Genomic DNA, 22,998 nt, shown 5'->3' on the forward strand with positions numbered 1-22,998 from the left:
TTTATTTATCTGAGATTTATATCCCACCCTTCCCACTAGGTGGCTCAGGGCAGCTTACAACATGTAAAACTAACATAAAATATAAAATTAAGCATTAAAATTAACATTTCATAATTTATAGTTAAATTATGCATAGTTTGTGGAAAGCCAGGAGAGTGGGAGCCTTCCTGACCTCCTTGGGCAGGCCATTATACAAGGTGAGGGCCATGACAGAGAAGGCATGGGTATGGGCAGTTATTGATTTTGTCAATGACGTGATAAGATTTACTTAAATAGCTAGCAGTTGTACTTCCAGTAAATCTAGTAAGGATGGTTTATTTGTGTAATAATGTATAAGCAAAACTGGGATGACAATTACTATCCCCTGTATTCCTAGAAAATTAGAAACATTGTTAGCATATATATGAGAAAAAGCTGAGTTCCACCAGAATGTTTTGTAGAAACTAGAATGTTGCAGGAAAAGTATATAATAATAATGCTTTTTTTAAAGGGCTCTGTGCAACAAAGATACTTCGTATCAACTCAGAACTGGATTTATTATAAAAACAATGGTTCGCTTAACGTTGGAGCTTATTGCTAAAAGCCTCAGTCAAAAGAATCGCAGAGATGAGTCCTTGGCCCAGCACCTGAGGAGGATAACTCATCTCAAGCTATCTAATAAAAACATAGATAACATTGTAAGAAAACTATTTTATTTGTAGCTAAAAATTATATTTTTAATTCAATAAAATAACTAGTGCTTAATTTTAGTAAAAGAAGTATGGGAGGGATCTTGGAACTTGTAATGTATATCACACTGTTGCAATAATTAGCTTGAAAATAGTTTATTGAACATTTTTCTTTGAGATATCACACATTTCAATAAATGCACTTCTTGTTTATAAGTAATTGGCTTTGATTTTGACTGGAATATATTCTTCTCAATGAGATTGGAATATTGGAAACAAATATATGTTTTCCAGTATGTTTCTGTACAAAAAATGTATACTTGGTCGCAACCCTACATTCTGACATAATCTTCAGTTCTAATATAACAGTGAGCTGAAATATATCAGCATGCCCAAGAGATTTTCTTGGCTGCTTTTCTCTGAACAGCAGACCACCATGCTATAGTCCAAAGGATTTAGGAAAAGTTTCCTTGGTTTCAAAGAGTTTACCGAATCACGTGGCGGCTGCTACTCAAGAAATACAAACTCAAAAGTCCCCTTGGGCATGTAAAACTAGTTACATGTTTCTTTGGATCGCAGCCATGGTAAATAAAGATAATATTCATGTACTGGACTGCTGTTTGAATGTTTGCCAAGGATGACAAGGTACAAGTACTTGGGTTTAGGATAGCTTGTTTGTGGAAGTGTAACAGGCCATGCAACGGTGCAGGAGAAATCCGCGACCTGAAAAATTAGAATGCACAAGCAGTTACTCAACACTTTATAGAGTAACACTATCCTTCTTTCTCTTAGGATGACCTGTCTTTGTGTAAAAACCTTAATGTCCTTTATTTGTATGATAACCAAATAAGACAGATACATAACTTGGACTTTGCTACAAATCTAAGACACCTGTACCTGCAAAACAATTGCATTACACGAATGGAAAATCTAACATCATTAATAAAACTTGAAAAATTGTAAGTGAAAAATTACTTTTCTCAGGTGTATTTACAAATTTGCCTAAGAAATACAAGAATAGATTAATCGTGCTGAATATGTTCCAAATATGAAAAGATTTTGCACTAGTTGTTTAGGAATTTTGTTTTTGTGTTCTGTAAATCTATGGGGAAAGCAAGTTAAAGTTTAACAAATTTAAGCCAATTAGATATGTTTTTGACTATACCTTTGAAATCAGTGGCTCTGCTTAATGCTGGCTGCACTGTATCTCAATTTGACAGTTAATAGAAATTAGAATGTGTATGTTTTTCTGCCTTTTAGTATCAGGTCTTATTCATAAGTTAATTATATAGGCTATCCAGTCCAGGGGTCATTTTGTAGAAAAATAGGTAGTGGAGCTCATCCAGGGATTGTTATGCAGCTGAACAAACTATTCAATGGACAAGGAGGTGGAACTCTCAGAAAGGTACAGGAGCTGTGCTCCTGTGAGCTCCCACTGAATCTGAGGCCTGATCCAATCTATTCTGTGCCTTAAAAGATTCGCAGTTTGGCTACTCCTTCCCAATTCTACATATTTGCTTCAAAAAGCTATCTGCAGAGGGTCTGGATGGCAGGTGCAGTGTGAGGAGGTAAGAGTTTAACTGTGACTTGTAAAAAGGCAGGCACAGGACAAGTCTGTACTAGCAGCACTAAAAGCAGCCCGGGGATAGGTGGGGCCTTTTTGATAGGGGGACAAGCAGCACAGAGGGAAAAACTTTGCCTTCCACATAAAGGCCTTCATGTCTGATTAAGTGTGTGTGTGGCTAAATTACATGTGCAAGGTCCAGATATGGATCCCCAGCATGTAGTCTGGCCCTTAGTATTAACTTTGGAGGAACCTGCTTCCGCTGAAGGTTGGGGTGATAGTTTAATGATTTATTTGATATTAAGTTCACAAAAGAAACTTTTTGCTTTCAGAAGTGTATGAGTCTGCATTTTTATACAAACCATAAAAATGAAGTCACTTTTCTGTTATTCTCTTAAGGTATCTGGGTGGCAATTACATCACTGTAGTGGAAGGCTTAGAGAATTTAGAAGAACTGAGAGAGTTACATGTTGAAAGCCAGCAGCTTCCCCTAGGAGAAAAGCTCTTGTTTGACCCAAGAAGTCTTCATTCACTAGCAGTAAGAATATAGAGTTTAAATGACATCTGGTGATAGACATTGATTGCAGTGGGAGTTATTGTGCCAGCTCACAAATACTTTACATCCATTTGTCATAAATTTCCCACAGGACTTACAGACTGCACAGGGCTAATATTTCTTATTCAACATTTAAGACATTTTAATGCAGAGTAACCAGTCATAATGTTCTGAAAAATTTTAATTTTGCTTTACAGCAACTTATTGTTGACTTATTATTTTGCATTTACTTCCAGTCAAGTAATATAGCAAGCAATCCTAAACTGGTCTCCTTGGATGTAAATCTCATTTTATTCCATAGGGTTTACTCCCAATAAAGTATTTTTAGTATTGTAGCCATAATACAGTTGGCCAATATGATACTAGCACATTAACTTGAAAGTAAATGACACTAATCTCAGTAGGTCATACTTTTAAAAAGTAAGTATGCTTAGTTTGAAATCAAAGCCCATATTTACATAATGTATTCAGAAGAAATAGATGATTTAGTGGGGGAAAGTATAGATTTCCAAATATGACTTTTTTCTAAGCAGCACTCATTTGAGCAAGTAAATTTTTACAATTGTTTTTGGTTTTATGCATTATAAGGTACCTCAAAAGCCCTTTGGAACAGAAAGGAAACATATTTTTTTTAAAAAATCAAATCAATTCTAAAATAGATCTCATGTGAAGCTGACTTCTACTTGAGTTGGACAATTGGTCCATCAAGGTAGTATTGTCTACTTGGACTAGCAGTGGTTCTCCAGAGTCTTAGGTAGAGGGGTCTTTTATGTTGCCTGCTGGAAATATCAGGAGCTGAACCTAGAACTCTTTGTATGCCAAGTAAATGCCAGTCATAGAGCAACAGCCTCCCCTTAAGTCTCAGAGCTTCAGTGAAGTCTGTCCCAAATCGCCTTAACTTCACCTTGCCCAACTGCTTGATTCTTCTCTCTCCTGATTACACATTTGCCAATTCTTATGTGGATTTCTGTAGGGTTTATTTTTAAGTGTGTCAAGAGAAACGAGAATGAACAAAACTAGCTTGTAATTAGCCACTTGCTTTGTTGCCTGTGATAAGAATTTTTGTCCCTATGACCAAGCGAGGGCAGATGTTTTAAAGCAGAGGTCCTAACCTTTGGGGGTTTGCAGGCACCTTTGGAATTCTGATATAGAGTGGTGGATGCAGCCACAGAATGGCCTCTGCAGAGCTGGAGCCAGGCAGACAGGCACGGAGGAAGCACCCTCCCCCTCCGCAAACCCAGCGCTTTGCGAGCGCCGGCTGTGGAGGGGGCAGCGTGCTTCCTCCGTGCCTGTCTGCCTGGCTCCAGCTCTGCCGCTTACAGCAAGCGCCAGGATAGCTCCCTCTGCCTTCCGATCCCGGCGCTTGCTGTAAGCATCAGAGCTGGAGCCAGGCAGACAGGCACGGAGGAAGCATGCTGCCCTCTCCACAGTTGGCGCTCGTAAAGTGCTGGGTTTGCAGAGGGGGCGGGTGCTTCTTCCATGCCTGTCTTCCTGGCTCCAGCTCTGATGCTTACAGCAAGCGCCGGGATCAGAGGGCAGAGGGAGCGATCCTGGCGCTTGCTGTAAGCGTCAGAGCTGGAGCCAGGCAGACAGGCACGGAGGAAGCACGCTGCCCCCTCCGCAGCTGGCGCTCGCGAAGCACTGGGTTTGCAGTGGGGACAGCGTGGAGCGATCCCAGCACTTGCTGGAAGAAGCTGGAGCCAGGCGGGCAGGAGCGGGGGAAGCGCCGGGATCAGAGGCGGAGGCAGCGGATCCCCGCCCCCCAGGAAGGTACCTTCACTCCATAAGACGCACACACTTTTCCCATTTTTTGGGGAGGAAAAAGTGCGTCTTATGGTGCGAAAAATACGTAGCTACTTCAGTTACCTCTAAGGCAGAGGTCCCCAACCCCTGGGCCACAGACTGGTACTGGTCTGCGGCCTGTTAGCAACCGGGCCGTGCAGAGTCCCACCGACCCTGTGTGGCACTGCACACACACACACATTCCCCACGGCACTTCACTTCCTTCTTCACAATTTTAAGGCCCAGGAAGGGGCAGTGAAGTGCTGAGTTCCCGGGCTCTATAAAAGCCAACTTCCCCCTCTGATCAGCTGATTGGCAGGAAAAACAACACCGAAGGCTGGGCTCCTATGCCTCTCTGGCGTGCTCATGATCAGCACTGGGGATAGCAGCAGCAAGCAACCCGCTGAAAAAGCACCACCACCCTTGGCTCCTCCCCACTTCCTTCTGTTAAGATTTTAGGCAAATTCAGTGCCCCCAGCCTGCCGGCCCTGGGGCCAGTCCCTGGTGCCAAAAAGGTTGGGGGCCACTGCTTTAAGGGGTAGAGTGTTTTTGGCTACACAAACAAAGGGGGGGGGGGAAAACACTACAAACAAAAGACCCACATGCCAAACTGCTTTTGAGAGAGATGTCTAATTCAGTTTGCCCAGGGTAATATGTTTTGTTTGTTTTACTGTCAATGTCAAAAACCGCTGGGGCACACAGTCCAAAAAATGCTGCAAATACTTGTTCAAGAAACAGTACTCAGTTATACATTTAATCACATATGCTGACTCACGCAGAACAACAAGCAACCTTTAAGCAATTTGCAAGGAGCACCAACACCGTTCAGTGTTGCTTATGTAAACATAAACTTTTACACACGTTATAATACCTTTAAATGTGATGACTAGACTCCCTTTGGAGTTCAATTGTGCTTGTCACACTGTTGCTCCTGGCTCCACTCCTAATGTCTTCTGGCTCTAGCCCCAAAGACCCCAGATATTTCCTGAGCTGGACCTGGCAACCCTAGAGCCTTAGGCTAGCTGTGAAGGGCCTTCACCTACCCAGCTCTTTGAATTCGGCCCAGAAGCAAACAGGTCACTATAATTGCTGTAATCTTATGTTTGCCTAAACATGAAAAATGTACTGCTAACTGAGACATAGAACTAATAATTTTATTTTTAAATTATAAAATCAAGTTTAGAAAGGCTAGAACAGGAGTGGCTAAACAGGGGGAGCCACATGTGGCTCTTTCACACATATTGGCTCTTGAACCGCTCCCCCCACCATCTTAGAGAAGGCATTTGTTGGCCAGCTTCAAGAAGCCATTTGTCTCTTTAAATCACTTATTTATTTTTATTTTATTTATTTATACTATGACTTATATCCCGCCCTTCCCATAAAATGGCTCAGGGCGGCTCACAACAAACGATAAAACAATAAAGTGCAAAATTATTACAATTAAAAAGTCAAAGCATTTAAAAACATTAAAATCTTAACATTAAAACTATACCATATATTTCACTAGAGTCTGATAAGCTACCTTAATCTAGTCAGGCGTAGGCTAGCCGGAAGAGGCTTGTCTTACAGGCCCTGCGGAACTGAGTAAGATCTAAACCATGCCATCCGGTGGCTTGGAGAATGCATTTAAAATTCAAGTTGCTTTCTTTCCACCTCTTTCCCCATCTATTTGCCTGCCTGCCTGCCTTCTTTCCTTCCTTCCGTCCATCTTGTGACTCTCAAACATCTGATGTTCATGTCTTGCGGCTCTTTAACATCTGGCATTTATTCTATGTGGCTCTTACGCTAAGCAAGTTTGGCCACCCCTGGGCTAGAATGTTCCCAGTTCCCTATTTCTTTCTGAAAATGTGAAGCTAATATTTTCTTTCTGTACTGCACTTCAAAATGACTTTCAAAAATTGCGATTCTCACCCAGCTATATTTTGTGTATTGGAAGTTTTGTCTATGGGATAACTGATCTATTATGAAGAACATTAAACACTCCCTGACTCCATTTTATCTTGATTTTATTGAAGGTGAAATCAGACTATACTTAGTATCATTGTTGACAGATAAAGGCAGATTTGTTACTTTTAAAATGGTAAGATTTATTGCATTTGTTGCGAATAAAAAGGCCAAACCAATCCAAACTATGGTTGGTTATTAGATCAATGGAATCCCCTGGGTAATTTATGATTTTACACAGGATATTAGATATTTAATATTTGGAATTAGTTGTTGATAAGTTTTTGTTAATTTTGCAGTACATTATCGGTTGGGTTTTAAGTTAATATTAAATGTTACAATGTTATATAGTATTTTAATCTTTGAAAAAATTATGATTTAGGTGTGTATATATTGGAATTGTATTATTTATTATGGCTTCAGAGCTGATGCAATAAAACATTTGAATCTATTATGAGATAGTTTTATAAGTTGTTCATTGTTTCAGAGTGTTTCAAAATGAGATGATAAATCTGAATTTTTAAAATTTTATCAAAAAATTATTTTAAAATGCTTGTATCATTTCAGAAGGCTTTATCAGTTTTAAATATAAGTAACAATAACATTGATGAACTAAGTGAATTAGCTGTTTTGGAAAACCTCTCCCATCTCATAGCTGTGGACAACCAACTTCATCGTGTGAAGGTAATACAAAGAAAATGGGGATTATTATTGTAAAAGAAAATAATGTGATTGATAAGGTAAAGATGTTTTAATGTAAAAAGGTTTCTTTTCACATTGGTAATCTGAATTGTTCTTTTTGTAAAGTTTCAGAGATAGTGTAGAAAATAAGCACACTGAAAAATGATTTTATATTTTACTTTGTATATTTTAAACAAAGCAGTCTTTATGTGCATGGAAATAAATTTATGTGCTTGTTAAGATTGCTGTGGGAGGGAAAATGCCCATATCCAGCATCATAAGGTGTACCAGTGTTGCTCTTCTGTAGTATACAAACCACCAAGCATGAGTAGCATTGTGTGCCTTTATAGCACTGGCCATAGGTTGACAAGGAGGTGAGGCTGAAGCCAAGAGCCTTGCACATCCTTTGGATTAGTCAGTAGGTTCCACTTAAGTAAGCAGGAAAATATATATATATATATATATATATATATAATATCAGGGGACCTATAAAGAATGAGAGGATTGTTTCCACAGATCTCCCCTCACTAGTACAGCTCTCTGCACCATATCCGGTGCAGTCCCCAGGGTACTTCAACCCTTGGGAGGAGCTTTTGAGGAAGGGAAGGTGCCAAAGATGCCCTAGGGACACTTCACTCTATTCATGATTGTGCCAGATCTTTAAAAACTTTCAGCCTGAGATTTACAAAATGTTGCAAACAATGTTCCCTCTAAGCTGCAGAGTCTTGTGAGCAAAAATTCTACTTTGCAAACCACTGATATTAAAGTTGTGAGCTACTGTATAAATTATTGTGTTCTGGGGTCATTCTTCCTGAGCTAAGACAAAAATGTGTGTGCTGGAGGCTAAAAATCTGTGAGCTAGTTTACGCTAACTCAGCTTAGAGGGAACACTAGTTGCAAATGTCCCTGTTAGATTTGGGATTTGTTAACCTTGAAATATACAAATTGTTTAGAATTTGACCTGATTTTTTAAAAAAAATTCAGAGCCTCTTTTGGGATACGATATCCCAAAGTGTCACATTTTCTTCTATAGAGGAAACATTATCTTCACCCAATGAGAAATGCCTATGAATGGCTTCTACAAAGCTCTATAAAGTGCAGGCTGTAAAACTGTCACTCTTACACCTCTATATAGTACCTTATTCAGAAATAGTTTATGCTGGTTCAGTGTTATGAGGAGATTGTTGTAAATCTTTAATTTATTCAACCTTTGGCCATTATTGATTATGACAACAAGATAGCAAAAAGATTAATTCCTTTACTTCACAATTCAGTCAGGAACAAGAGAAAAAATATAGATTTTCTGAAATAGATAATGGCAGACTGTCAGTATGATGACAAATTGCTGTCTACAGATGTAGGTACGGCACTTGAGCTAGACATAGCTGATAAAAATTGGAGTACATTGGTCAAATACAGGTTCTTAAATGGCCATCATTAATTGGGAAGAAGACTACAGTCAGTACTATAGATGTCATTTGAGGCTTTCACACACACACACACACACACACACACAATACGCAGTGTGCCTAGAATATATTTTGCTTTTTAGTATTTTGCGGTAGACCTCTAAGTGATAGCATGACATGATCATTTATCAAACAGAGACTGCCCCAAAAAGTGTCTAGTCCCTTTAGTACAACTTATTGAAAGGCTGGAAAGTGAAACACTTTATTAGAGACAGGAAGGCAATGAACTACTAGAGCGTATCCAAAGTGTAATCATATTTCAGCATGGGATTAGTACGCTCTTAGATAAACATACACTGGCGTGAGCATGTTCTGGATCATTTATCAACTGAATAGTGGTCAACAAAAATCTGCAAAATTATCTGGATACATTCATCAAAGTTTAACTGGATAATTGATACATTTTTATAGGAAAGGAAAGGCCCACTGTGCAAGCACCAGTTGTTTCCGGCTCTGGGATGACGTTGCTTTCACAACGTTTTCACGGCAGACTTGTTTACGGGGTGGTTTGCCATTGCCTTCCCCAGTCTTTTACTCTTTCCCCCCAGCAAGGTGGGTACTCATTTTACCGACCTCGGAAGGATGGAAGGTTGAGTCAACCTTGGGCCAGCTACCTGAATCCAGCTTCCGCTAGAATCGAACTCAGATCATGAGTAGAGAGTTCAGACCACAGTACTACAGTACTGCTGCTTTACCACTCTGCGCCATGGGGCTGCTTTTTACATTTTTATAGAGATACACTGTTGTGTGTTTTCAAATTCTGCTTTAGTTGGATTAAAGTTTGAGGTGCATTCTTTTTTTTATCAACTTTTAGAATTGTTATCAAAGATTTCAGGTTTTCACGGCTGGTAACATCATTAGGGTTTGTAGAATCTTTCGGGATCAAGTGCCGTGTTCTACTGGAGAAAGTTTTCCTTCCAGACGTTTCGTTCTCAGCTGCGAAGAACATCCTCAGTGGCGTTGCAGCCGGAGCAGGCGCTCAGACCTTCTTGGCTGCTGTGCATTGAGTGGGGCCAGGGCTGCTGGAGAGCTGCTATTTCTAGGCTATTTCTATCCACTTTCAACCCCTGGAGTCTACAAAATACCCTGCTCCTGTGGTGCAGTCTACATTGGCACTACCCAACGCAGTATCAACACCCGTCTCACTGAACACAAGAGACACTGTCGCTTGTTTCAGCCAGAAAAATCAGCTGTAGCTGAACATGCACTTCAAGAAGGAGACCACGTCATCCACTTTGAAAGAACTGAAGTCCTTTCTACGGTCTCACATTATCATACCCGCCTGAACAGAGAAGCTATTGAGATTTACAGACACCAGCACAATTTTAACAGAAAGGAAGAAGGCATTTTCATCCACCAATCTTGGTACCCAGCTCTGCAAAACACCCTACAGACTATAAATTGCAGAAAGTCTCAGAATAACCAGCAAATTCCACAGAACAATCAGCACAGTCAACAACCATCTTCCTTATCTTCAAATCCCTTCCAACCCTCCCAGCAATTAACACGGAACAATGGTCACATTCAACAGCCAGTTTCCTTATCACTACCCTTCCAGGAAGCCCTACCAAACAATGGGCTCATCCACAAACCAATTGCCCTTTCATCACACCCCCTCCAGCCTAGAAATAGCAGCTCTCCAGCAGCCCTGGCCCCACTCAATGCACAGCAGCCAAGAAGGTCTGAGCGCCTGCTCCGGCTGCAACGCCACTGAGGATGTTCTCCGCAGCTGAGAACGAAACGTCTGGAAGGAAAACTTTCTCCAGTAGAACACGGCCCTTGATCCCGAAAGATTCTACAAACCCTTTAGAATTGTTGTTGGTGTCGTTAAGAATTGTCAGAGTCAAATATTTGACTGATAGATGGTATTTTGCAATTCAAGATCTAGCCAAGTCCTTGGGAATCGTAGATGTATCTTCACAGGATTCTTTCTGTTCCAAGCAATACTGTCTTCTGGAGCTGAGCTGGTGTTATTGCTTAATTCCCTGAATGTTCAGGTGTTTCTTGAAACACCTAGGCACTGCTCCAAGGGCTCCAATGACAACTGGCATGATGGTCACCTTCTCCCAGAGACGCTTTAACTCTATTCAGAGATCTTGGTATGATCTTCTCCTGCTCTTTCTTTTCTATTTTGCTGCCTCCTGGTATTGCAGTGTCAATGATCCAAACCCTATTTCTCATTTTTCCCTACAATTATGATATCAGGGGTATTATGTTCCAGGTGTTTATCTGTTTGCAATTGGAAGTCCCAAAGAATCTTTGTTTCATTCTCCATGACCTTGTCTGGTTGCTTCTTCCAAAGATTCCAGGGCAACATAGCTGCAACTCTAACAGTCTTTGCAATCAGTTTGAGCAATTTTACAGTAGGCACTGACCATGTAATTGACTGTTTCATTCTTTGATTTGCAAAATAGACATTTGCTATTATCACTGGTCTTCTGAATCTTGACTTTCATACTATTAATTTTAAGTGCCTGCTCTTGTGCAACAATAATGAGTCCTTCCGTTTCTTTCTTGGTGTCCATTTTGGAGCCACATTCAGGTGTTTTTGTTATTAACTTTGTTCTCTGTATCTTTCAAATATTGCCTTCCTGGCCAAAATGAGTTTTGATTTAAATCTTTTTGCAATCTCATTTGGTTTCTATAACCTCAAATCAATCTGCCTTGTATACTTCAACTAGAAGCTTCTTTTTACTTTTCTTAGTGGACATTTAGTGCTTGTTTTTCTTCTTCAACTGGTTGCTTAATTTTCAGGAGACCTCTTCCACCTACTTTTCTTGGTAAGTTAAGATAATCAACATCGCTTCTAGAGTGTAGGGAGTGATGAATTGTCATTACCTTGCGAGTTTTGCAATCTGTTGCTTCTAATTCTGCTTGTTTCCAATTAATAATGCCGTGTGTCTTAAAACTGAGACTGCCCATGTGTTAATTGCCTTTTCCACGTTGCCTCCATTTAATTTTGTTTGCAGTATCTTTTTAACTCTTTGGTAATACTTCTTGGTTGCTTCTTGTATTTTTCTTAACAAGGGTACATCAGTTTCCAAAATCCTAAGATATTTGTAACATTCTTCAAAGCCCTGTGTTTTGACATTGTTGTTCTTGATTTCTTCTTGTTCAATTATCTTTCCTCTGTTCAATGTTAATGCTGCACATTTGTCAAGGTCAAATTCCATTGCTATGTTTGCTGAGTGTTTGAACTGTGTTAAGAAGAGAATCAGTCTCTGATAATCACTTTCCATACATTTTCAAGTCACCCATATACAATAAGTGTGAAATCTTTGGACCTGCCTTTGAAAGGTGGTATCCTAGGCTTGTGATGTTGAGGATGATTGTGCAATGAGAAAGATCAGCAGTGATAGTGAGTCTCCTTGAAAAATTCCTTGTTTGATATTAACTGTTCCTGTTTCCTCTCCATTCACTATCAACTTACTCATGGCATTTTTGATAAACATTATTACAGTTTTACTGATGTTTACCATTTCTAGTGTTTTCAGGATCCATATATGAGGGAATGATTTGAATGTCTTCTTGTCGTCAATCTAAGCAACATAACTTGTCCTTCTCATAAGACTTGACCTCCTGTATATTGATGATGCCCACATTCTTTTTTACTACCTTTTCACTCTTCTAGAAACCATGACTTGGATCTTGTATAAAACTTCTACAGAGCACAACTTCTCTGCTTCCTGGTTCCCTCTGTAGGCTAAAATGCCCCCTGAAATGCAGCTGCTAGGGAATAGGAGACCCCACCATGAATAGGTTGGAGGAAGTCAAAGGTCTGGTGCAGTAGGGGAATCAGTTAAAAACCACTTTTCATCTGTGAAGATTCTAGGCAAAAGCCAAGCCTTTATATTTACCACTTCACACTCCATCTTTCCAAACTACAATAGTGGGTAAATATCATTTATTGCTTTCTTTCTCTTTAGGTTTAACTGACTAGTAGACAGACACTAGAACAGGGATGTCAAATATGCGGCCTGGGGGCCAAACCAGACCCCCGAGCAACTGGCTGTCATCTGCTTCTTTCTCCCTCTCTTGCTTCCTTCTGCATAACAGCTTGCTTTGCAAGGTTTGCTCAATCACACAGGAGCTACAGAGCAAAACCTCTTCTTTCTCCATTGGCTGAGGCTTCTCCCTTGGGGAGGAAGGAGGGGAGGGAGAGCTTGCTTTGCGAGGCTCTCTCAATTGCACAGCAGAACTACTGAGCCAAGCCTATCTTCCTTCTATTGGCTGAGACTCCTCTCCCTCCTCATCCCCTGGGGAAGGATGGAAAGATCCAGAACTTCCTTAGCCCAGTTCCCTGGATCCCACGGGAGAAAAACAAAGCACCTTTAAGATCAACAAATGCTAATGTTTTAAGCATGTTTTAAGTTTTTTAAAAATTAATTGTGTTTCTCTGTGTCCTCTGCTACCTAATCTTAAATAGGTATACACATGGCCTGGCCAGACATGGCCCAGCCCAACATGGCCCAGCTCACAGGGTCTCATTTTTGTCGGATTCAGCCCTCATAACAAATGAGTTTGACATCCCTGCACTAGAATATGATTTGGATCACCTTTACTGAATGACTGAAGACACTACAATGTAAAGCATTCAGAATGAAATTCAAACACCCTGATCTAGCCTGCAGCCTTACATGCATGAAAGCAGACTTCCATGCTTGCATTTCAATCTGAATGGAGAACTGTGCCATGGATGAATACTGTACACACAGTTCCCTTCACCAGGTTGCTTATGGAAAGGCCTTTCAAAAAGGTTACAGTTCCAGCACTCATCTATTCTGAGTGAGGAGCAGGGGGTTGGATCCACTCTACCCCCTTTCCCCATAAAATAGCTGAAGTGTAAGGTTTTTTAAAAAAATATATCAGAAAGAAACAATACATTTGGTCTCAGAGTCAGTAAAGTTTTTATTCCAGAGGCATTTTAACCTTGTTGAAAGGGCTAGGCTTACAAATTGCTTTGGATGTGAATTCAAGTCTAAAGTGATGATAGATTCTGTAGGAACTGTAGGAATACAAATGCAATCATTCTGGGCAGTGTAAAGATGTTGAGTAGGATCTTAAAAACTAACAAGAGCAGATGTACATTTTTTCCTGTCTTTACATCACCCAGTAGCCCTCTGAGGACCCCAAAAACCAAAGCTGTTCAGTGTGCCTCATGAACAAAATTCCATTAAATGTAGGGGACTGCATTCAAGGAGAGAGGGAACTGGACTTTAGGGTGTTTCAGTCACAGGAGCCATTCTCTGTTACTCTTTTTAATATGCCCCAGTGAAATCACTGCTGCCTCCTTTCTTTTGCTGGCAAAAGAAGCATAGTGGAGGAAGGTCCCTGTCAGCACGAGAATGAGGAACAGTTTTGTTTGATTCTCCCTCCTCAGTGTAGATTGCATGGTGTTTTGTCCACAAGGGGTTCCTGACTCTGAGCATCAGTTGTTGGGGAGTTTCAGGGAGGAAGCTGGGCAAAGGAAAAGGCAGGGGAAGATCCACCAATGCAAGCACCTTCTGCTTGCATTTTGTAGTATTCAACCCATAGATATGTTATTTAAAAATACCCTGACCAATAACAATATTAAAAAATAAAACATATAAGTTAGATACAAATAGAAATTAAGATATTCTTCAGCTAGGAGAGAAAAGCGAATTTCTTTCAGTTCAGTTAGCTACTGCTTTCCTAGCTAGCCTCTGCCAATAGAATATAGAACAGCACTGCAAAAATGTTTGGACAGTGTGTATCTACAAGATGGCTTATGCCTGCCAAAATATACAAATCATGCTACCTTGTATATATATAGCAGTTGTATAAAATAATAGATTTGATCTAGGTTGCATTGCCCTTGAACAATTAAAAGCAAAATCCATACTGAAAAAAGTTCATGAAAAACAACAACAATCCTCCCCCCACCCCAGATTCAGGCCAAGAATATAAATACCACTCACAGATGTGGAGGAAAATTACTTTTAATTATATTATTCTGAGTAACGGGGGTAATAGTCACAAAGAATTTTGGGCCTATCTCTCCATCTGTCCCACCACACATGAGGGTCTCCATGTGTACAAGAGGAATTTCTACCAGCAGCCCCCTAATCAATAACACACAACTCTGCACTCATATATTGCTATGTGTGTGAAAAGGATTAATTGAAATAATATCTTGTTTGACCTTGCTGTTTTATTAATGGAATCAGCATATATACACACACACACATGGAGTAGCTATTTCCTTCATGTAGGCCACTGACACAGCCAATTTCTAGAAGGAAAAACAAGCCACATGTGCATATCCTGCATATAAAAGCTCTGCCCAATTTATGCAAAAACTTGCATGAGCACATGAAGAACTGCAAATGGTGTTTGTGCTGCCATTTTTGGTGCCCTATGTGGTATACCTGAACTTTGCAGTAGAAAGGCTGCATAAGAAATTGGTTGAAATCATGAATAATGAATAAGAAAAATAACAATCAGAATGCTACTAGCTTGCATGGATAGAAAAATGTATTATTAACATGAATAATGATTTGGAAAGTATGCTAAAATGAATAGATATAATTATTAATAAGGTGAGTTATAGCATCATGCTAAATAATCAGCAATATTTTTTCTCTGCTTTTTGCAGGACGTGGAGTTTGTTCTGAGTGTGTGGACCAAGCTAATCAAAATAGAGTTGAATGGGAATCCTATTTGCCACAAACCAAAATACCGGGACAGGCTTATACTACAGTCAAAAAGTCTTGGTAAAATAACAGCAATACCAGCAGAATGGTTTTATTTTAAATGGTGTTAATTAGTACACTAACAGAGCAGTCCTACGAACACAATCCTGGGCATAGTTCTGTTGAGTAGGCTTCATAGAAGCAAGGAAATTAGATGTTCCCTGGCACTAGGAAATCTAATAGTGGATTAAAGAATAATGATTCTATTTTGCAAAAAATATATGAATGAGTAGAATCAGGAGATAGAATCAGGAGACAGAATGAATAGAATCAAGATAGAAGATAGTCAGCTAATATATTGGTATAAAATTCATCCTAAATTAAATCAACAGTCTAAAATCCTGTGGCTGTCTTGGAGAATGTTTGCAGAGGAGGGGCAGTTCTTAGCATGTGTCACATCTGTACATTTTATTTCAGTGGCCTAATTCTGTTTAGTGCAGTAATAATAGGCTGCTAGGTTTAGCTTTTTATTTGTACTTTTCTAGCTGGGGGTGGGTGGGGATATAGGTACCCATTCATTTTTCCCAGCAGGAGTAAAAGCAGCTTGGAGTGGCTTTTTCAGCAAGAAAGTAGCAGGGAAAGAAAGAGCTAAAGTTTCCTTCTCTCTCCTCTGCCATACAATGTTAAAATAAACATTGGGGGGGGGGGGTTGGACCTAAGATGTGTTGGAGCTCTCCGCTGTAGCAGCATTGATGATTTTTTTAAAATCTACTGAAGCAAAAACTTCCCAATGGACTATGTTCCTAAGAATACCAAAACCTTACTCAGGAAAGAATTGGGTAAACCAAAGTAAACTAATCTTTTGTTGACTTAATATGTTTCAAAAAAATTCCCTTCAGAATCCCTTGATGGCAAAGAAATAAAGGAAATGGAAAGACAATTCCTAATGAATTGGAAAGCCTCCAGAGAAGCCAGGAAGAAAAACAGAGTGGAAAGCTCAACAAATGAGCATGCACCACATTCACATTTTGGTAAACAAGAATATCTTCTTGACTATTTAAAGGGTCAATGTTGAGATGAGCAAGTATGGAATGGGGAGGGGGGAAAGTCAGTGGATGACTGACCAGATTATAACAATTTGAAGATTATTGTCAAAGACATCATTTTGAATGCTTTGTTGTAAAACAGAATTATTTCTATTGCAGACAATTCCGTAATGGGGTGAATAGAAACTTCTCTAGCAAATCTTCAAAATAATTTTACTATAACAATTTAGAATAAACCTACATTGCATTTTAAAGGTCTATACAATCCTGTTATATGCTGTTGGACAGCAATAGTATTATTTGTGGACTCTGTGCATCACACACATAGGAACACAAACCTGTTATATCACTAGCAATTTCATATAGCTTAAGTGACAGAGTTATTTCTGGCACTGAGTCCATCCATCTTGAGGATAGGCAGTTACAAGCATGCCTCAGGTGGGTGAGCCATGCCTTCCCACTCAGTTCTTATCTGACTGCCCTAGCAGCAACATCATGAAGAAATTCTCTGGAACTTTTGAGCTACACTTTTTTTGGACTACTTTTTGTGTTTTTCTTTACTTGACTTTGGATTGACAGTGGCCTGGATCCAGCCATGCAGTCATGAAAAAGGGCCCTTAAGGGCAGGCAGGAAACTTAGCTGATTTCCCTTTTGGAAAGACCATGGAAGTGGCAGTGGCATTCTGCGTCATCAAAGAATCAGAATCTACCTTTATTCAGACAGTTGACTTCTAACAACAGACTACGACCCTCTTACGAAATCTTCCAACTACTCTTCACTTTCTTGCCAGCCTGAGACTTCAGGTCAATGCGTGACAGTTGTGTCTGTGAACAATCATCTGATCTATCTGTGAACTATCATCTGTTCAATTTATAGGAGCAATATTGGATTCTTTCAAGGTTTTTCTGCCCCCAAGAAAGAATTTGGTCCATTATGAAACTCTTATCCAGCTTCAATCACCAACCATCTCAAACCATCATTCAAATTCATTGTGCCCTTGGTCCCATGACTTCCATGACAACACTCACGTCAGATACAGGCTTTGTATTTAATGAACTTACAGACTGCCAAGCCAAAATTTGTCGCACTGTACCATGGGTTCCTTCTTCTCTAGTGGCTGGATGCCTCCTCAGATGGTTGCATTTCATGTAGCCATCTTCCACATTTACCATATTACCATTGGTATCCACATGGCACTGGGGTATCCATTTCCACAGCCACACTGTCAGTCAACTTTGGAATCCAAGACCATTCTTGAACACTTGATTGTTTTCAACAGTGTATAGGCCTTTGATCCCTATATACATGTCTGTATATAACCAACCACAGTCCTGTGATGTATTATATAAAGAAGAAGAAACAAAGCTCCAAGATTCTGGGCATTCTGGCCTATCAGTTGTGGGAGAGATGTATTCAGTATAAAATATCTATCACAATGCTAAACCTGCTGGAGAAGAACAATACCTGGATGGATAAGCTGAGCATGAAAAAATGTTCAATAAAAACAATGGTCAATTCACTTTCAGTATCTCCAACCAATTTTTTTTCCCCTGGGGCATACCAAAAATGAACACAGTCACTTCATCAATCAATACCAAGTGTGATATGTACTTCAGCAGATGCAGCACTCATTGTCTCTTTTTAAAAAGTGCTTTTCTATACAAGCAGATAGGTATACTGATCTCTTTCTTTCTACCAAATTCTCTGATACACACATCATTATAAAAATTGCTTCCAAGGCAGTGGGTCTGCATATTGATTGTCCTGTTTTGGTTACAGTAGTGGTTCACGAGGCTTCTTTATCTGGCCAATTTACTATTCCAAAGTAGAAGAGCAGTTCTCCACCTTGATATTCACACACTTAATGGTGTGGTAGATCAAACCCCCCACAAAGGAATGAAGGATTGCTTAAGAACGATGCAGAAGTGTTAGATAAACTGAATGAATTATTCAGTAGGCCCAATGGAAGATGGAATATTGCAGCAAGGGAGGCCAGTTCAGTTAATTTGGGTCCCCGCTGCCTTACTCAAATGCCTAGTGGAACAGCTGTTTTGTAGGCCCTATGAAAAGGTAGCAAATCTGATAGGGCCCTAATGTTCAATGGGAGCATGTTCCTCCAGGCTGGTGCCAGGGCAGAGAAAGCTAGTCAAGGTGAGGCAGATGGCCATTGGGCCAGGGACAACGAGATGATGTTGGTTTACTAAGTATAAAGCCCTTTGGGATACATATGGGGAGAGGCAGTCCCTCAAATATGTCACTCCCAGGCCGCTCAGGGCTTTAAAGGTCAATACCAAACCCTTGAAGTAAATCCTGTACTTGATAGGTAGCGAGTACAATTGGTGTAGTCCTTGCTGAATGCATGCCCATACAGGCAGTGCAGTTAGCAGGCTTGCTGCTTCATTTTGCACCAGCTGGAGTTTCTGCATTAGCCCCAATGGCAAGCCTGCGTAAAGTGATTTACAGTAATCCCACCTAGAAATGACCATTGCATGGGTCACTGCAGCTAAGTCCTGAGGGGAGTGGTAGGGTGCCAGCTGCCTGATCCACCAAAGATAGTAAAAGGCCGACGTGGCAACTGCAGACACCTGGGCCTCCATAGAGAGTGAGGCACCCAGGGTCACTCCCAGGCTCTTCACCTGAGCCAGCACAAGTGGTGTGCTGCCCAGGGCCAGGAGCCTGATATCTAATCCCACTCCACCTCAGCTCAGGTACAAGACCTCCATCTTCGTTGGATTAAGCTTCATTAAGAAATTAGTAGGAAGGTGTGGCTCTGCCTACTTTAGAAATGTGTGCTTCTGCCTCTCTTCAGGATGGGTGGAGTCAGCTCCAGAAATAATCCTTAAACTTAATTTTAGAAAGTTCCAGTCAAGATGATTGGTTAGAGTGACAGATAGGGAAGCCATGCTCCAGGTGGGACCTGGGGATCCCCTGGAATTACAGTTCATCTCCAGGCTATAGAGATCAGTTCTCATGAAGAAAATGGGTGCTTTGGAGGGTGGATCTATGACATTGTACTCCAGTGAAGTCCCTGTCCTCCCCAGGCTTCATTCCCAAATCTCTAGGAGTTTCCCAACATTTCATTTTCATCCCCTGCTGATGGCCAGGGGGGGCCTGGCAACCCGAGTGCCAAACTAGAATCTAGGAGACCCAAGTTCAAATCCCCATTTTGTCATGAAAGCTTGTTGGGTGCCCTTGGGCCATTTACACATTCCCAACCTAAGCTACCTCACAGGGACATTGTGAGGATAAAATGGAGGAGAGGAGAGCAATATGAGTCTCTGTGTCCTCACAGGGCGAAAGGGCTGGATGTAAATGATATAAATGCTTTGCACAGGCTCAAGTTGCTGTATGTGTTAAATGTGTGGACAATGACCCAAAGAACACTACAAGTAAGCAATTGATGACGTTACTGTGTTTTTATTTTAAAAAGTTATGGTTTTACTCATTCGCTTCAGTTTCTAGAGTTTCTATATGAAAAGCAGTATGGTAGGAAAAAACCTGTCTCCATAAAATTCTGCTTCTTCCAAGTTTACTGTAAATAATATTCCCAAGGATATTTTTAACACAAAACATTCATATCTGTAATGTTTATAGTGGTCAAAAACTATACTTTCATATACCTATTCTAATCTACTATTTTGTTACAACTTTGTAAGGTTTATAGATGTAGCTGTCTTAATTATTCTGGTTAATACTTAAGAGGAGATTTCTGAATAGTAAATGCTTTTATATCTTTGCACCTTTCAGGCAGTAATGATGCAGATCATCCTCATTTCCCTGTTTACTACTACCCAGTAGGTAAAGAAAAACCAAATTTTGCTATTTTGTCTGAGGCACATAGATCTCGCAATAGAAAGTCCCAGTCAGCAGCAACGCAGGAAGAAAATAAAGTTACTGGGAAAATCAGGTATGTTCCCTGTCTAATCATCTTTGGAGTACAACTTCTAGCTGCACACTCCCTGTATACTAGTATACCTGATAATGTTTTGTTTTGTCTTCTGGATACAATTTACAATAAAAACAGTGAGACTTAATAATGGTATAAAATTGCACTTCACTCCCTCCCTTGGGCGGATCAGGGACTGGTAATGGAGGAGGCCCTAACGAGAGCCACAGCATAGCTGTTGCTATCTTCAACCTTATGCCTGACAGAACATCTCTGTTTTACATGCACTAAGGAACTGAGCAAAGGGTGCAGATGTCACCAGGTAGAGTGTTCCTTGGAAGATCAAAACCTGCTGGTGGTCCCTGGAGGACAGCCAGATTTCTTTTGGGCCAGGGTCACCAACAGGTTTTGATCTTCTGAGCGTAAGGTTCCTAGCAATAATAGCTAACACTTGTTTCCAAATATTTGGTGATTGTCTTGCTTTAGAAAAGTATGATATAATGCATAATGTTACTCTTTGATCTGGAACTATGGTGGTGAATATATTTACAAACTATATTAATTTTGGTGTTTAACAAATGTGTTTTAGGGTGTCTGGGAGAAGCCCCCCAAACTGGGGGATACCCCATCCCACCTGGGGACTGACATCCCTAAATTGTGCTTACATGTTAATTATAGATGTAGGATGGATTTTGGAGGTATTTCTGTGGGCTGAAGAATTTCCACATATAAAGGATGACTTTCTCCCCTCCCCTCTTCTGAAATGTCCTCAACTGCTGCTCCTGAGAAACTAGGAAACTTTTCTCCCCCAGAACATCATTTTGTGGGGCATTCTGGGCTGCAGCATGAGAACGACAAACTGTAGACAGTCTGCTTATTAAATTTACTTGGGGTAAAGCATATGACCTGTGGAATGTGATTCACTTGTGTGTTAAATACCTGTAACTAAAATTTATTGGAAACATATCCCAATAGACAAATGATGCTAACATTGTCAGTGTATCCAAAAGTATTGTTATCTTTAAAACACTGTTTTATAATGTTTTGTTCACGCAGCCATTTAGCCTTGAATAGTCCTCAGCAGTCACGTAAAGAATTGCATGAACCTCATCTCCTTAGCTAAATGCCTCTGTAAACAGGCACCGGAAGGACATCTTTTTATGCTATAGGGGAAAAAATGGAGCACACCAGAGAGCTACGCAATAGAAGAAAATTGAATCCAGTTGTAAAAGCTTAACATTTTAACTCAGAAAATACTAAGTGCTATTTCAGACCATTTTCACAATACAAAAATTAAGATTTTATTTTTGTATGATAGATCCAATGTATCAACTTCTTAAATAAAAAGGTTTAAAATAAGATGTGCAAAATTCTTTGTGTAAAAATCTCTATTATACTAGAGTCATTGGTAACATTCCCAAATTAGAATACAGAAACCAAGCATTGCACTATTGCCAGTTCTTTCTGTGTGATGAAGATCCATCAAAGTCAGTAGGACTATATCAAAGTAAGTTGTCAGCAAACTTTAGAGTTTGGAACTCAGACAGCAGCAGATCGATCCTGGTGATGCCCAGGATCAGACAAGGAACAATATATGTGGTCTTCCCCTAGTTATGCATCTTTATTCACTTTCTCAATATTGTATAATCATAATTTTGGACTTGTTTATTTGCTTCATTTTTTTAAGGTGATCACTGTCATCACCACTCTGGGTCCCAAAATACTATCTGGTCTGGTTCACTGTTTAAGGCCAAATGAAAATTAGATTAGGGTTGCCAGGTCTGTGTTGGAAAACACGTGGAGACTGGAGGTGGATCTGGGAGAGGGAAGGGTTTGGGGAGAGGGAAAGGTTTGGGGAGAGGAGGGGCCTCAGCATGGTAGCATGGTACAATGCTTAGGCTTCCCAATCCCCAGGTCCCAGCGGGAGATTCCCCGATTTTACAGGCTTCCCCCTGTCCCCAGCCAGCTGGCCAGCGGGGGAAGCTCCTCCCCCACAGCCACCTGTACTAGATCTTGGGCAGGACCTGCAAACAGGTCCAGTTTTAAAATGTGTATGTGCCTTTAAATTGGAACAGGAAGTACTTCAAGGGGAAAGGTTAGCAACAGCAGACCTTGTGAGAGTGCAGCCCCTCTGTTTTGCTTTCCTTTCGGACAAGTGAGTGTGTGTGTAAAAGAGAGCAGCTTAGCCCCTGTACTTTCCAGACCTTATTGTGGAGGCACCAGAGACTCCTGCTTTGTTCTACTGCTTCAGACCAACAGGGCTGCCCACTTGCACCAGAGACAGTTAAGCGTGTGTGTGAGTGAGAGAGAGAAAACGGGGGGAGGGGAGGGAACTCTATTAAATTAAAATTTTATTATTATTATTCCCTATGGAGACTTATTCTCATAGAAATAATGGAGAATTGATCTGCGGGTATCTGGGGCTCAGCTGTTTTTTGAGGTTGAAGCACCAGATTTGCCGCATAGCATCCAGTACCTCTCCCCAAAATACCCCCCAAGTTCCAAAAAGGTTGGACCAGGGGGTCCAATTTTATGAGCCCCCAAAGAAGGTGCCCCTATCCTTCATTATTTCCTATGGAGGGAAGAGATTTTAAAAATGTGTGGTCTCTTTAAATATGATGGCCAGAACTCCCTTGAAGTTCAATTATGCTTGTCACACCCTTGCTCCTGGCTCCACCCCCAATGTCTCCTGGCTCCACCCCCAAAGTCCCCAGATATTTCTAGAATTGGACTTGGCAACCCTATACA

The 22,998-nt window shown here is 40.5% G+C and overlaps 1 protein-coding gene across 2 annotated transcripts; it reads left to right on the top strand.

Annotated features, from left to right (window-relative positions):
- Positions 1 to 485: 485 nt before the first annotated feature.
- Positions 486 to 21,599, top strand: PPP1R42 (protein phosphatase 1 regulatory subunit 42). Of its 2 annotated transcripts, XM_060242958.1 has the most exons (8): positions 486 to 677; positions 1,461 to 1,627; positions 2,632 to 2,770; positions 7,082 to 7,198; positions 15,281 to 15,398; positions 16,217 to 16,348; positions 20,112 to 20,271; positions 21,307 to 21,599. In XM_060242958.1, the coding sequence occupies exons 1-8, from the start codon at positions 549 to 551 to the stop codon at positions 21,371 to 21,373; spliced, it is 1,029 nt and encodes a 342-aa protein (XP_060098941.1). In that variant the 5' UTR covers positions 486 to 548; the 3' UTR covers positions 21,374 to 21,599. The 2 variants fall into 2 exon arrangements, with proteins under 2 accessions (XP_060098941.1, XP_060098942.1); XM_060242959.1 differs by lacking the exons at positions 20,112 to 20,271; positions 21,307 to 21,599 and adding an exon at positions 16,523 to 16,584.
- The last annotated feature ends 1,399 nt before the right edge of the window (positions 21,600 to 22,998 follow it).

The sequence above is a fragment of the Heteronotia binoei genome, chromosome 7 (assembly GCF_032191835.1).
Source record: "Heteronotia binoei isolate CCM8104 ecotype False Entrance Well chromosome 7, APGP_CSIRO_Hbin_v1, whole genome shotgun sequence".
Lineage (NCBI taxonomy): Eukaryota > Metazoa > Chordata > Lepidosauria > Squamata > Gekkonidae > Heteronotia > Heteronotia binoei.

What these genes read in the sequence shown, in the direction of transcription:
- PPP1R42 (XM_060242958.1), top strand. Translation starts at nt 549, where the DNA reads ATGGTTCGCTTAACGTTGGAGCTTATTGCTAAAAGCCTCAGTCAAAAG. An exon ending in TTAATAAAACTTGAAAAATT is followed by an intron (nt 1,628 to 2,631) that starts GTAAGTGAAAAA and finishes TATTCTCTTAAG; the next exon opens with GTATCTGGGTGGCAATTACA. An exon ending in GAAGTCTTCATTCACTAGCA is followed by an intron (nt 2,771 to 7,081) that starts GTAAGAATATAG and finishes GTATCATTTCAG; the next exon opens with AAGGCTTTATCAGTTTTAAA.